Genomic DNA, 15,350 nt, shown 5'->3' with positions numbered 1-15,350 from the left:
TTGAAAGTGATTGGCAACAGACCACACAGACCTACCAAATACTAACTGCGTCTGACCAACCTGATTGCTTTCTATGATGAGATGATTGGCTCTGTCGATGGGGGAGGGCAACGGATGTCATTTACCTTGACTTTAGCAAGGATTCTTCCAATAGCATCCTTACAACCAAACTAGAATTATGTAGTTTGGATAGGAGAACTGTAAGCTAGGTGGAAATGTGGCTGGATTGTCAGGCTTAGAGGGTTGTGATCAAAAGTACAATGTCCAATTGACAGCCACTTGTAAGTGGCATTTGCCAGGGGTACATACTGGAGCTGCGACTTGTTTAACATCTTCATCAGCATGAAGATGCTGAAGTCTCATCTACACAAGCGTGAATGCATCTTCAGCAAGTTCGCCGATGACACCAAACCGAGGAGAACAATCAATGCACTGGAGGGTGAGATTGTCAAACAGAGCAATTTTGACAAGGTGGAGAAACGGGCCGAAAAGGAACCTCATGAAGTTCGACAAGGACAAATACAAAGTCCAGCACCTGGAACAGAATATCCCTAGGCAACACTACAGACTGAGCAGCTCTGCATAAAGAATCCGGGAGTCCTGATGGGCAAGTTGAACATGAGCCAGCAGTGCACTCTACGTTTTAAACATGCTGTGTATATTAAACTAAAAGTAATGCAAGACCTGTAGGTGGTCCAACACTGATTCAGAAAGCCCACTTTTCTTTTTTATGGAATAAATGTACCACACAAAATGTATTTTTCCAAGATGTTGCAAGATATAATCGGTTACCTTTTTATTTTCCCATTCTTTGATGGAGCTGCTGTGTCCACTAGGCAGCTGCAGGATACCATCTGTACCTGCAGACAGTAACGGAGGTTGAACCTTACTAAGGATCTTCGAGCAGAGTCTGAGAGAATCAGTAAGCTCAGACAAGTGCAACGTATGAAGATGGCTTGTCAACGCAGAAATCATTCTGAGCAACAGCTGAGGCAAGTGTTCTGTTTGTATTTCAATATAAGTCTCCTAACAAAGAAATAGTAAATGAATTGTAATGCAAATTCATGCAAATTCTAATGCAAATTCATGAACTGTAATGCAAATTCTGCCTTAGAAGTTATTTTCTATAACAGCAGTGCCTATCATTTCCTTAATTGTATTCTAACCATCTTAAAAATGGAAAAAGGAAAATCTAAAAATCTGAGAATAAGAACTACATGCTTTTCTTCCAAAATTTTAATGAAATCAGCTTTACAGTTAAGACAACCTTTTTCACTGGGTAATCAACAAATACAAATGTATCTAGCTTCTCCCAGAATTTTAAATCTTGTTCATTACATTACAAATGCATTACAAAATGTTACTCTGGTATTATTAAAATAATCTTAACATACAAGTTTAAGAATGAATAATAAAAAAATCATTTAATAACTAAAGGCAAAACAGGCTGATTGCCATACCTGACACAGCACTCTCATACTTCTAGTAGGCTTTGAAATGAGAAAGCAAAGAATTGAGGAAAGACAGGTACAGAAAAAACAGTTCCAACAGTCTGCTATATTAAGCAATGGCATCAGAGAAAGAAGACAAATCTTATTGTGACATATTTAAATGAGTTAGCCTTAAAAGAAAGTTGCACATCTAAACTAGCATACAGAACTGCAAAAGCTTATGCTTGTAATACAATGTAGGTTTTAGAAAAAAGAAACTGGGGACAAACAAAAAAGTTTCAGGTAAATGCATCATAAAAAACATTTCTGTTTATATACAACCAGTCTATTGAAAATTATTCAATGAAAACGACATTTCTTCTAAAGGTGCCTGCCAATTTATGGCAATATCTTTTTGACAACAAAATTTGATAAAGCAGATACAGTATTTCTGAAGACTACCAACACACAGGATCCCAGTATTAGCAATGAACACAGAAATTCTTACCAAAGACACTATATCCAATAAAAAATCCACTAACAAGCAGAAATTTGTCAGGGGTAACTCAGATTGCTCACTACCTCCTCCAGGCCCAGTCTGAAGTCTGGCATGTAGTGTCCTCCTGCAAAATTCAAATAAGCTTTCACAATATTTTTTTTTTCTTTACGCTCACCATGTTTCCGTAAGTTAATGCAAAGCTGCACATAGCAGAGATAATCCTCATAAACAAATGAAAAATCTCTCCTTTTACTGTAAAGTACTTTATTTGGCCCCACTGTTCCTCCTTCTGCAAACATGCCATCAGTAACACCTTTTACTGTAAAACAGTATTCACTCATAAAACAAACAAAACCAAGCTACAGAAAATTGTGTTTGCGACTCCATCATATACAGTAATATCTTCTAGAGTTAGCATAGGCACCAGTAACAGGAGTAAGGGATAATTTCACTAGAAGCACAGTCATTTGGAAGAGATCTAAACCCAAGGCATTAAGCACTTGAGACAATGGAAAACAAAATAAAAGGCCCATGAAGCGTTAAAGTTGGGCAAGATGAAAACAAAACAAGCTCTTCCAAATGTCCTCTTCAGCGTCAATCAACTGCATTGTTTTACTGTTGACAAGAATTCAAAATCTGAGGAGTCATGTTGCTGTGCGAAGTTAGAAGGAATGCAAACACACTCTGAAATCATGTTGTAATCTGAAGACTTTTAAAACAAAAAACATCAACAAAAAAATAGTATTTTTCTTTTTCCAACTCATTTATTCTGCATATGTGGTGGGGGGGAGGGCAGGTACCTCTCACATTTTCAGCAACAGTTAATTATGCTAATCCTTTCTCACTGTTTTGGAAGAGCTCATGAACATATCCCCGGACTGAAAAAAAGATTTATTTGAAATAGTAGAAGCAATGCCGAAACCAAGCCTGAAACAGTGACTGCAAGACTGTAAGTGCTGATTATATGACAGAAAACAGAGTGGACAAAAGAATGACTGGCACTGTTGCCTCACAAATGTCAACAAAAACAATTTAAAAGTCAGAATTTGTCAGAAGTAGATTTTTTTTTTTTTAAAGTATTCAAACTATATCCTGTTAGGAACCTAAATAAGTAAATAACAAAAAGGTTTTCTACTTAACTAAAACCCCCATCAAATCACTGTACCTTTCTAAGAATAGACACATTTTGTCCTAAAACTACTAGCCTGTTTTATAGTTCAGTGAAATGGTTGTTCTGTGTGAATTTTGTAACACTTAAATTCTTTTTAGAATTCTGTGCTGCTGCTTGGGAAGATCTATTTCATAAATCCCTTGTACATTTGTTCAACTGTAATACCTCACAAAGGAAGATTTACATTAAACTTGCTGAGCTCTTTATCAAAAATTTTGAGAGAAGGCTCAGCTGCACTGAATGATACTTAGATGGGAGAAAATATCAGGTAAAAGTTTTTTTTTTTTTTTTTAAATTTTTAGTAGGGGAATAGATGTAAGAAAAAGCCTAAGACAAATTCAGATAGATATCAGAATCTGTTCTGAAAAGTAACAACTGTGATTTGGCAATCAGAAAAGAGGCTATAATTTATAAATCCATAGTTTAAAATTGATTGGGTAAGTTTTCACTTAAAGGCATAGCCCATTCAACAAGAAGAAAACAACTTATATAGCGCAGCAGCTTATGTAGATAAACATTCTCATATTTCAGAAGTATGTTTGTTTACTAATAGTGTCACCAGGTATCCACGCTTACAGTAGCATCTAATTATTTATAGACAAATTTTCACTTTCTGGTTAGACTGCTCTTTTTATTCTGGGAATTCAGAAGCAGTTCAAAACAAAAATTAAACAAATCACAGAAGTCTGAGTTGGAAGGGTGTTCATCCAGTCTAGCTTCCCACGCTGAGCAGGACTATTAACAACACTAGATAAGGTCAGCTGTAGTTTTGTCTAGCAGCATCCTGGAAACTTCTGAGGAGGCTCCACAGCCTTTCTGGGTAACCTGCTCCAGTGCTGCACTGTCTTCACTGCAAAGCTTTTCTAAAGTCCAGTCTGAACCTCCTGAACCACCACTCATTGCTGCCCCTTGTTTTACCATAAACTTTGTGGATGCCCTTCAAGAAATCATAGACTGCTATGAAAGTCCCTCCCTTGCTTACTCTTCTCTTTGTCAGACCAAAACAAGCTCAGCTCCTTCATATGTTCCTTGCAGGTCATGTGTCCTGGACCTCTGACCATCTCAGTAGTCCTTTACTGGAGTCTCCTCAGTTTCTCAACACACTTCCTCACCTGAGCTGTCCAAAGCTGGACACTATATTCCACAAGTGAAGGGAAAAATAACTCCCCTTCTCCTGCAGCACACATTCCCTCTAATGTAGCCCAGGATGCTGTTTGCCTTATTTATGGCAACAGCATAGTGTTGGCTCATAGTCAGACTGGTGTCGAATCACAGAATGGTTGAGGTTGGAAGGGACCTCTGGAGATCATCTAGGCCAACCTCCCTGCTCAAGCAGGGACCTCCAGAGCACCATTGCGCAGGCTCGCGTCCAGGCGAGTTTTGAATATCTCTAGGGAAGGACACTCCACTGCCTCTCTGGAGAACCTGTTCCAATGCTCTGTCATCCTCCCAGGAAAGAAGTTTTTTCTCAGGTTCAGATGGAACTGCCTGTGGTTCAGTTTCTGCCCGTTGCCTCTTGTCCTGTTGCTGGGCACCACGGAGAAGAGGCTGGCCTCATCCTCTCGACACCCCCTCCCCCCAATACTTGTACACGTTGATCAGATCCCCTCTCAGTCTTCTCTTCTGCAGGCTGAACAGGCCCAGCTCTCTCAGCCTTTCTTCAGAGGAGAGATGCTCCAGGCCCCTCATCATCTTTGTAGCCCTCCACTGGACTCTCTCCAGTAGCGCCATGTCTCTCTTGTACTGGGGAGTCCAGACCTGGACCCAGTACTCCAGGTGAGGCCTCCCCAGGGCTGAGCGGAGGGGCAGGATCACCTCCCTCGACCTGCTGGTGACACTCTGCCTCATGCACCCCAGGATCCCATTGGCCTTCTTGGCCACAAGGGCGCATTGCTGCCTCATGCTTCACTTGTTGTCCACCAGCACTCCCAGGTCCTTTTCGGCAGAGCTACTTTCCAGCAGGTCAACCCCCAGCCTGTCCTGCTGCATGGGATTATTCCTCCCTAGGTGCCAGACCCTGCACTTGCCTTTGTGGAACTTCAGGAGGTTCCTCTCCGCCCACCTCTCCAGCCTGTCCAGGTCCCTCTGAAGGGCAGCACAGTCTTCTGGTGGGTCAGCCACTCCCCCCACTTTAGTATCATCAGCAAACTTGCTGAGGGTGCACTCTGTGCCTTCCTCCAGGTCATTGGTGAATACATTGAACAGGACTGGACCCAGGACTGACCCCTGGGGGACACCGCTAGCTACAGGCCTCCAACTAGACCCTGCGCTACTGACCACAACCCTCTGAGCTCGGCCATCCAGCCAGTTCTCAATCCACCTCACCGTCCACTCGTCTAGCCCACACTTCCTGAGTTTCCCTAGGAGGATGTGATGGGAGGCAGTGTCAAAAGCCTTGCTGAAGCCTGAAGCCTTGCTGAAGTATGAAGAAATATCTTAAAATACTGTTAAACTGTTCCCTAAGCAATGACAAAATCTTAATTTTCTATAAATTTAATTCGAAATCCCTGTATCATCCATCCATTGACACCACAACAACCCCTGCTCTCCTGCGGGTCTCTCGGACCTCATCTCCCTCTTTAGTATTTCTGGTTCTCCCTTATTTACTGCATTCCCTCCCTCAGGCGTCTTTGCCAGGCACAGGCCTCTCACACTTCCCTGAAAGAGCAGGGCAAGAGACAACATATTCCACAACTCACTAGTGGTGAAGATGACCAGTTGGATAGGTACGGAATGAGCAATCACGTACTGGGCAAAGAGAACAAGACAGGCAAGCTTTAGAAGTCACTCTAGAGTCCTCCCTTCAGCAGGGGTACTAATTTCTGCCTCTTGCTAATTTCTGCCTCACACCAATTTTGTGAGAACTTATGTTGCTAAGACCACTAATCATATCTGATTGATAATAGCCAAAGGGTCAGAATCAAAGGGATGGGGAACTAAAAGACTTACAGACAGAACGGTCACACCAGACTAATTTCTTTTTTAAAAGAAGATTACAAAACAAAAGCTAACTTCAATTTTACATACGTACTAATTAAGTGTTAAAACCTACCTGCAACATTCTTCAAACCAACGAGCAATGTAATCCCACATATAATAAGGCTCAAAAGAATTAAAGAGAAGATTGGCAGTTTTAATCAGTTCTGCCGTTCTCTTATTTTCTCTCAGTTTGCTAAAAGAAAATAAAGAAAACAACATGTTATATTGTTACACTTTGTTTCAGAGGTATGTAACTACACATCACCCTGAGTTTACCCACAGCTATCAGACACTGATGAATCATCTCCCCCTCATCTCTTCGGTAGCTACTGTTGTACTGCTCAGTATTCTGGTGAGCTCCTCATATCAATGTCTCTGCACAGTTGCCAGGTTTCCTGTTTATCCTCCATTTCTTGTTTGCCTTTTTAATCACATATTTTTACTAGATCTGTTTTCCCACGACCATTCTCACAGCTCTTATTCTTCTACCCTTTGCACTTCCTTCTCCTCCCTGTCTTTTAAGATACTCAGCATATATCTTTAACGCTCTTTTTATCTTCCTCTCTGGCTGTCCTGTAGCACTCCTCAGTTTTACTCTACAGGAAAGCTCATCAAGCTGCACTGATGAGTTCTTTTTTTTTTTTTTTTCTCCTTTTTTCTTTCTTTCTTTTTTTTTTTTTTTTTAAAAAAGAACAGAGATGTAAAGAATGCCACAACTAATCTGTATCACTGAGATACAGTCCTTCCAGCTGTATCAAGTGAGCATTTTGCTGCAGGGATAGAGTAAAATGTATGCTAAATATTTAAAAAAAATAAAGGTATAACCCTTCAGACCTTTGCATCAAATACAAAGTTGCAATTAACATCAATAGAATCTCCTTCATTAAAAATCATGTTTACAGTCCCACAGGCTTCCCAGTTGTGGCTCAGATACAGCACGCTTTCTGCGATTTTTTTTTTTTTTTAAATACATTATACTCATTATCCACCTGCTTAGCTGTGTGTGGTCTTTGTTGAAAGAAGGTTCTGCCTGAAGCTCCAGTTCTGCTTTGCACTGTGTGTATAATGTTCGAAACACTTCAATCAATACATCCTCTAGGATGGCAGGGCCTAAAGAGAAATACCAGCAATGACACATCCCATTCAAAAGCTAGGTAGCCACGTTAATTTAACCTATGCGCAAGCCAACACACCCTTCCTCTTTGAGGGAAGAGGCTCAGCTCAGTAACATGTAAACATGACTACATGGTTTCCTGATGAAAGGGAATTTCCAACTGACCAGTTTCAAACACCCAGTCACTAAAGCTAGCTCTTGATGTTATCATACAGGAAATTTACTCAAATATTTATGTGAAAAACTACAACGTAAAATATTTTGAGCATCTTCATTCTCATTAAACTGAGGTGTTTTCTTTAATTCTGGACTAACTCTGCAGGATAGTCTTTGAAATAGTGCCCCCTTCAGATTTGAGTAAAATCCTAAATTTTAAGAGAAAAGGCTTGTTTTGAAATGAACTCATCACAAAGTGATTTTGCTTAAAATATCTTCTGCTTTCTGGTGCTTTCTCCTAGCCTCACAGAACTGCCTTCAGCTGGAGTACTGTTGTTGGCTTAAGCAGAATTCCTACTACCTTCTTCCATTTCAGTATGCCAGGACAATCCTCAAAGCTCTGCTTGCTTCATGAAATTTTAATTTGCATACTAAGACTGAAAATGTGACCCTTAGGAATCACAAATTACTAGGAAGTCAAGTTCTTGTCAGACAGTTTGTTCCTTGCACTCCGCTTTGCAAATCACTTACAACAATTTTAAGGGTATGATTTGGGAAGTATTTTTATGCTTTTATTATTCTGCCCCCAAATCTTAGGACAGATTTAGGAAATAATTTTGATATTTTCAGTAATCCCCAAACTGTGTTATTCCAAAGAAAAAGGTAAAACATCCCACACTTAACTGCTGTCAATACTTTTTAATTATCTACTTTTGTCCCACAGTCCTTTATTCTTATCTATTGAAAATTAAATCTAAATACTTTAAAAAGGGGAAAGGAAAATTAAAAGAAAATCAAAAACAAAGACACTTTTTTGTTAGCGATAAATTCTTCTGAAAAAAAGAACTTATTTTGTTGTTAATATTTCTCATCTCTATGTGCATATTCGATGAATGTGCAAATTATTCCCAAAAGCAACATTTGAAATTAATGGGCTAGTGACATTAACTATTGTAAAGAAATGGGAACGATCCAAACAGAATTTCTTTCAACATGCAGTTACTTCTCCCTATGACTCTGGCTTCAGATTGCCTGTGTTGAAAGTAGAAGTGCTGGATTTGGTTGAAGGTAAAGCTAATGACAACACTAAATCATGAGCCTAGAAATCTAGCTAACCTGTCAATAGTAAGACTGTCTGTCATTAAGTACACAGCTTATTCAATTTGTGCAACAAAAGAGAAAAATTCTGTCAACAAAACCATGCAAAATGCAGTCAAGACTAGAAAAAGTAATATGAAAAGTACCTAGTTCAGGCTTATCGAGCAAACTGATAAGAATTCGAAAAGGCTTTAAGTCTTGCATTAATGTGCTTTCTTCTCCATGTCCATTAACTTGTAATATTCCAATCATTGCCTAAAAAGAGCAAAAGCATATCAGGAAAACAAAAACAAAACAAAAAAATAGCTTTTTGAAAGAAAGATATAAAAAAGTTGCATATAAAGGGAATGTTCTTGGTAGAGGAGACCATTTTCCCACCTCACTGCAGCTCATTCTCTCCATACTTAAGTATTCTCTCAACCTTGCCTTTGCAATCAAATTCTATTCCACAGATTATTAACTAGATTATACTAACATTCATAAGAATCAGAGTGCACAAAAACATACTGTAAATAAATACCAACCCAAAATTTTTTGAGAATAAGAAAAGACATGAGAATGATGAAGAAATTGTTTGAGAAGTAAGACTCACAGAAATTAAGAGCTAAATAGACAATAATCTGTCCCTCTAGGATATACCCACCTATGTGGCAGACCACCTTCTCGGCTGAGCTGAATGGAACATTTAGCAATGGCAGTTTTAAAACAAACTGGAAAACTGAGTTCCTACACTGAAGTAGTTAAGGGAACTAGCTGCAGAGTTAAAAGGAAAAAAAAACCCTGAAGATTCTGCTTAGTTTTGCGTCTGATGCTCACATCGTTGAGTTGAGGCTAGTTCATTTATTTTACAGCTTCTAAAAAGAGGAGGACAAAGAAGAAAAAGAGGAGATAGAGGAATGAGGCAGGAAAAGAGGTTTGACCTTGTTATCTGCTACAAAGCGGGAATTGTCAGACAGTATCCTGACAGAAACACCTTCTACACCTGAATATGCCTTTAGAAGGGAAGAATTTTCAGTATATAATAAGACAGGGTGGGGGGTGGGGGGGGAAGATAACACATATAAGGAGACTGCTAGAGCAAAAAAAAAAGCAGAAAGGGGCAATATCTTTGAAGTAATGCCCTTTTAATATTCTAAGGCAAAGAATAAGACAATTATCCCCCTCTTGTTAAAAATGAGTGCCCTCTATTCTGTTGCAGCAATAGTGCCTGCTACAAAAAAGCAAATAGATTATATCAGCTCTGCACCATTAATATAGTACTATCACACAGAAAGGCTTTAGTGGTATTAAAGCACAAAAATTAGCAGATTTAAAAGGAAGAGCACAGCTTATTAACAAATGCCTAGAGGACACTAAAGCTCACCACCTTTTATACAGAAGGTATAAATGAAGTTTATCTCATTCAAGCCTTCAGGCTTGGATAATGTCTGAACCAGCTGCCATGTAGGAGGCAGAAGGGTGATAAGCGAAGGGTGAGAAGTAAGGCCAGAAAAGTCCTTGGTGTGCAAGGAATTCTGCTCTCTCTTTTTATCAGTAAAATATCAGAACTCATTAACTGGAGATAAAGTACTAGTTCTGTGTTGGACATCGGCTTTAAGTTGCAATGGCTAAATATTCTTGGGTCAGCTGCTAAAACTGGAATCCCCACTGTTATCCCAATACATACTGCTGAAATTCTAATTGAATATCAGAAATTTTCTGACTCTATCGATTTGCCTTAATGAGAAAGTGTCTTCTCGATTTCAAGATCAGGTTCACAGCATCTTGAAAGACATCTATATACTTTAATCACTATAACGTGGGAAGGAGCATAGTTCTTGAGGTTAGGTGATCTCAGCGCACTTAGCAAGGCTTAATTTAATTTAAGGGTCAAAGAGTGTGAGTTTGCTCTACTGCCAGACGACGGACAACAGAAAGAACCTTCCCATTGCCCAGAGGTGAGAAAGACCTTTCTAACTCAAGCCTTCTGGGCAGAGACTATCTGATCAAATTTTTTTTTTGATTCCCAAGACACAGGGGAGTTTTCCATATCTACAGAAGTAGAAGAGAACCTCTCCAATTCTGTTTTGTGAAAGAACAGGCTTCAGTGTGTTGGGCTTATAATCACATATCTTCCACATATGCTACATTCACTGTGGAAAAGAAGAGACAGAAGTCTAATATTTGTCTGGCCATACTGTTATTCTAAAGAAACACACTATCCTACATCTCTCACAATGTTTTTCATTGAGAAAGTATTAGAAGAGTAGGACAAACACCACAAAAAGATAGAAATTACATAGTCACATTGAAACGACAAGTTAAAGGATAAAGAAACAGCAACTTCAATATTATTTATGAGGATATATCCTAGAATAAAACATTGTAGAGTTACCTGGACTAACATTTCCTTAGAAAAAGTGTTGAAATAATAAGTGGCATGCTCCTCGGGATTGCTGTGCCTTGTACTTCTAGGTCCTATAAGGGCACCGTTGTTATCAAAACCTTCAAGCAAACAAAAGACAAGGCAAATAAATACCAATCTCTTAATAGAATTTTTTGTCAATTTCTTTAAACTACAAATCAAAATACTAGCACTGATAACTTACCAAGTTGAAGTCCCAGTAATGTTGGCAAGAGAAAGATGATTTTATAGAGTTTAATACAGGAAACTAACTGATAGCATTTTCACGCAAGCAGTTTGCACACAGGATTACATAGCTTAGTTTGTACACAGCATTACTAACCAGATTTTTTTTGTCCAAAGAAACAAGTGTTCAAAAACACAGCATGAACTACACAGTCCTAGAGTATCTTCAGAAAACTATGTTCCATAAAAATACTTCAATATCAATATTTTTTATATAAATGAGAACACAAAGTTCAGCATTTTAAATGTAAACAGATGATTACAAAAAAAAAAAAAAAAAAGGCACTGACACCGCTAACATAAGACACCTCAACAGGAAGAATATCAGTTCCTTAGTAAACATGCATATGCCACAAAAAGCAACTTTATTTTTCAAAATTATAGGAAGGAGATAGACCTTTGTTTCGTTTGTATCTTTTCTTCTAGCAAGTGAAGTTTTTACTCCAGAAAAGCTTAGAAAAACAAAGTTAGTCACACTATTACACAGAAGTGTTTTCCACAGTTTTTGTCCTGAGGTGACAAAAACAGAAGGAAAGCCTGAGAAGATGCATGCCATTTAGCTGCAACTTAAAACAATCATTGTTAACAATGGTTAAAAGCTAACGTGGATTCAAAGAGATGTAATGAGATTTCTTTTGCCCACAGCATGTTAATAAGACTGTTCCCAGCTATAAAATGGTAAGAAGGAATAGCTAACACCAGAATTAAATCCTGTACATAAAAATCAGACTTCAGAGAGTCTTAGAACATAACTAACACCTCCATATTTTATATTTACGAGCAGAATATCATGGTAACATTATATATATACACACATACACACATATATATTTAGCCAGAAAGTCTGATCAGTTAAACAGAAAATGGAGGCATTAGCTGTACATAAAACAGGACCAAGACTCATCACTGTGAAACTATTTCCTGAAATTCCATTATCTTTAAGTGGAGATAATGCTCATAAAATAGCTGTAAAAGATACTTCCACGTTTTAAAAAAGCAGCACGATATTTTAATCACATAAAACATCTGTTTCAATGACAGCAAAAGATATACCTAATCCCCAAAGATACTGAGAAGAAACCTTAATGTAGTGTTTAATCTGGAAATTATATCCTTAATTTGGAAAATGGAGGTATGCAATATGACAGTGCACGTCATTGTCTTTCTTTAAAAGAAGAGTAATTTTCAAGTCGATGTCCTGAGCAACAATAAAGGCATGAAAAGATTTTAGCTGAAAATGTTCTAAGTATTTTATTTTACTTCTAAAATATTTTACTTCTAACCAAATGAGAGAATATCAAGAGTATATCCTGTCATAGACATTATTTTTTCCCCTCCAGAAAGGGGTTTAAGTAATGTTTTAACAACATGGGAGCCATAAAAAGTGGTTGGAAATTTCTTAATTCAAACATGCAACTTTAAGCTTCAGTAAACATTTAAGGCTTGCATAATCAAATCTTCATCAATATAACATCAATGTATTTCAACATAAGTGTTTTATTTTCATCCCTTCCAGCCCATTATGCTCCAAACATCGTTTATACTCTATAACACCTGTTCTCTGTATTTTCCATCTTAAGTTTCTAGAGAAACGAAGATTGCTTTTCAGTGGCTGTTTGTGCAGGACTCATGCAACAGTCTCCACCCCCGATTGCAGCCCATAGTTGCTGCTATTGAAAAAACATAAAAATAATTTATATAACAGGAAGCAGTTCCAGCACAATATTCTTAATTGGTCAAGTCGAGGGGGTGGGGGTACTTTTTCCCTACGATTAAAAAACCCAAAACATAACATTTCATTTTTCAAAGAATCTCTCCCATATTACGGCAAAACACTGCCAAGGAACACATGAGCCTTCCTCAACTTTTTGGCAAAAGTCAGACGAAGCACACACCTACCTAGAAGCCATGCATAAAGCCTTCGGTTGAGCGACATATCTCTGCGCAGTACTACGTGGAGGGCTGCTGACAAAATTCTGATCATGTCTGGACGTGTTGCCTGAAGAAATTAGGAACATTACTTAAATTAACTATGAAAAGTAATTCTTATTTTATGCTAACAGCTTAACATACACTAAAAAAAGTAGTTAATGTTCCAACATTTCCGAATTCAGAATAGCTCAAGAGCACGTAATCTTGCTCTTAGGAAACCAGAACACATTCATTACTTGGTAAACCAGAACACATTCATTACTTGGTAAACCAGAACACATTCATTACTTGGAACAGACATGTTGTAATAGCGTTGTGTACCTTTATGAACAGTAAAAATGCTTAACGCAGTTAGCTCATTTTTGTTAGAAGGTATTTCATTTTGTTTATTAGGTAGACGCCTTGGAAAAAAAATTCAACTAAAATGCTGTTAAAAAAAAAACCAGATGAATAAACTTTAAATGTCATCCTTACTGTTTTAAGGCTTTGTAAGTGTCAATACTTAAAAAAAAAAAAAAAAGAAAACTCCACCCTGCATTGATAATTTCAGCATTTTAACACCTAAACAGAGACAATTCAAATAACCCTATACTTACTACTAGATGTCAAACCACGCCCACAAGCAAGAATAGAGTCTTGTTTTTTTTAAAAAAAAAGGAAAGTTCATTTTTTTTCCATAATTTCTAACAAAGGCGAGAATCGAGATGTATGTATATAACTTTCCTCCAGTAGAAGAACAACTCAGGGATCATTTTACAAAAGAAAATGATTAGCAGTAAATGCAGTTCAGAAAAATGACCTAGATGTTACAGGTCTATCTTTCCACTACCACTGGGGCTGACTACTAACCCCAAATCACTAACCATTTAAAATTCTCTAATGTTCTAAATCATTTATGCTCTGCTGATTAACTTTTGCTGCTTTTTGAACACTGAGAAGTAGGAACTGGCACATAAACAGATCCTTTGTTTTCCAAGCAAATTAAAAGCTCACGTATAGACTGAGCATCATATTTTATATTAGTGTTGCGTATACAGAAATATCAAGTTAAAAGCACATGGGCAAAGATCATGACATGAGAATAGCCAGACCTATGAGAGGAACTCTCAGGGATGGCTCTGTTTAAAGCTGGAGAAAACCATGAACAAAGATTAACTAAATACTGCTACTGACTAAGAAAAGGAATACACTTATGAATTTCCAAATTAGTTTTTTTTAATATTAATAACCTACCTGACTCATGTGGAAAGGAAAACAAAAAAGGATAAGGTCCAAAGTGCTCCTCTGTACTAATACACTAGAATCTTGCACCGATGTGCTTACTGCTTCCACCTGAAGTAAGAGCAGGTATAAAAAGAGTTATTTACTGTATTATTTTAAGCTGGTAGATACAACTGAAATGCTCACAAAATAAGAACGTCTGTTTACAAATACAGTGATACGTAGGAAGTCAAAGTTACTTTAAAATTTTAAATAATGAAACAAGATAAAACAAGAAAATAAAATTATTTCATCAGTAAGGAAGAATATAATTAACAATTTCCCTGAGCTATACAAGCATAAGCGTTTACCTTTTCATAACATGAACGGATTTAAAAGACAAAATAATTCACTATATATTTTTCAAAAGGTGCAACAAAACTCAACCACTTTTAACTAAAGTGTGTCAAACGGAGAGTCAACTACATACAAAACCTAAGTGGTTCTGAAACATGAACTCAGCTTTGCAACACTTTCGTCATGCACAAAAGTATCATTTTAACTGGAGCCCTGATAAATAAATGTTTATTTTCATTTCTTCAAAGGCTATGTTCAGCCAGAAGACACCTAAAAACCCCTGAAACTATGTAATTACATAACTATGTCTAACACCGATGTCTCTTCATTGTTTTATTAAAAACATTACCATTAATTCAATGTCACTGCCAATTATATAGAGCTGATCTTCCATAGAAAGCTTCCTGTTCAAATGGGAGAGGACATAAGTGATTCCAGGCAATCGAACTGCAGGGCTGGTGAGAAGACTGCCCCAGAGAGCACTGTAGAACGCCGACTGATCCACAGCCGAGGCAACCTTCTCCAACAGCGTGTTCGTTCTGCAGAATAAGATCAACTGAATTAGTTTGCGCGTTACAAACGACCCCTCTGCCCAAAACCTTAAAAATAAAAATTACTGAAAGGACATTTTCTTTGGAGAGGCTAAGGTAAGTCCTGATTATATACGGAACTATAACGCAGCCGGACCAAAGCGACCACTAGCAATCCTGTGGGCCAACCTGCCTTGCAAAATGCTTTGCCTATCCACAGCTTCTCCTTACGTACTCAACACAGTCCAAAGCACC

At 37.9% G+C, this 15,350-nt stretch overlaps 1 protein-coding gene across 8 annotated transcripts in view; it reads right to left on the bottom strand.

The window, feature by feature from the left end:
• DOP1A (DOP1 leucine zipper like protein A) overlaps positions 1-15,350 on the bottom strand; it is a 70,398-nt gene that overhangs the window by 38,800 nt on the left and 16,248 nt on the right. For 3 of the 8 annotated variants that reach the window (XR_011140121.1, XM_068937648.1, XM_068937652.1), the window contains exons 5-14: positions 14,915-15,104; positions 14,242-14,340; positions 12,976-13,075; positions 10,822-10,931; positions 8,594-8,702; positions 7,069-7,189; positions 6,153-6,272; positions 1,939-2,053; positions 1,461-1,490; positions 793-1,026 (exon numbers count right to left, since the gene is read on the bottom strand). Coding sequence is in view for 6 of the 8 variants with exons in the window: in XM_068937648.1 (XP_068793749.1) it covers positions 793-1,026; positions 1,461-1,490; positions 1,939-2,053; positions 6,153-6,272; positions 7,069-7,189; positions 8,594-8,702; positions 10,822-10,931; positions 12,976-13,075; positions 14,242-14,340; positions 14,915-15,104 (1,228 nt within the window). In the remaining 2 variants the exon portion in view is untranslated. The remainder of the gene's footprint in view (positions 1-792; positions 1,027-1,460; positions 1,491-1,938; positions 2,054-6,152; positions 6,273-7,068; positions 7,190-8,593; positions 8,703-10,821; positions 10,932-12,975; positions 13,076-14,241; positions 14,341-14,914; positions 15,105-15,350) is intronic. The other 5 variants (XR_011140122.1, XM_068937651.1, XM_068937654.1 and 2 more) reach the window with 2 other exon arrangements.

This window comes from Struthio camelus, chromosome 3 (genome assembly GCF_040807025.1).
Source record: "Struthio camelus isolate bStrCam1 chromosome 3, bStrCam1.hap1, whole genome shotgun sequence".
Taxonomy (NCBI): Eukaryota; Metazoa; Chordata; class Aves; order Struthioniformes; family Struthionidae; genus Struthio; species Struthio camelus.
The sequence above is the reverse complement of the archived record's forward strand: the minus strand, read 5'-3'. Positions and strand labels throughout refer to the sequence as shown.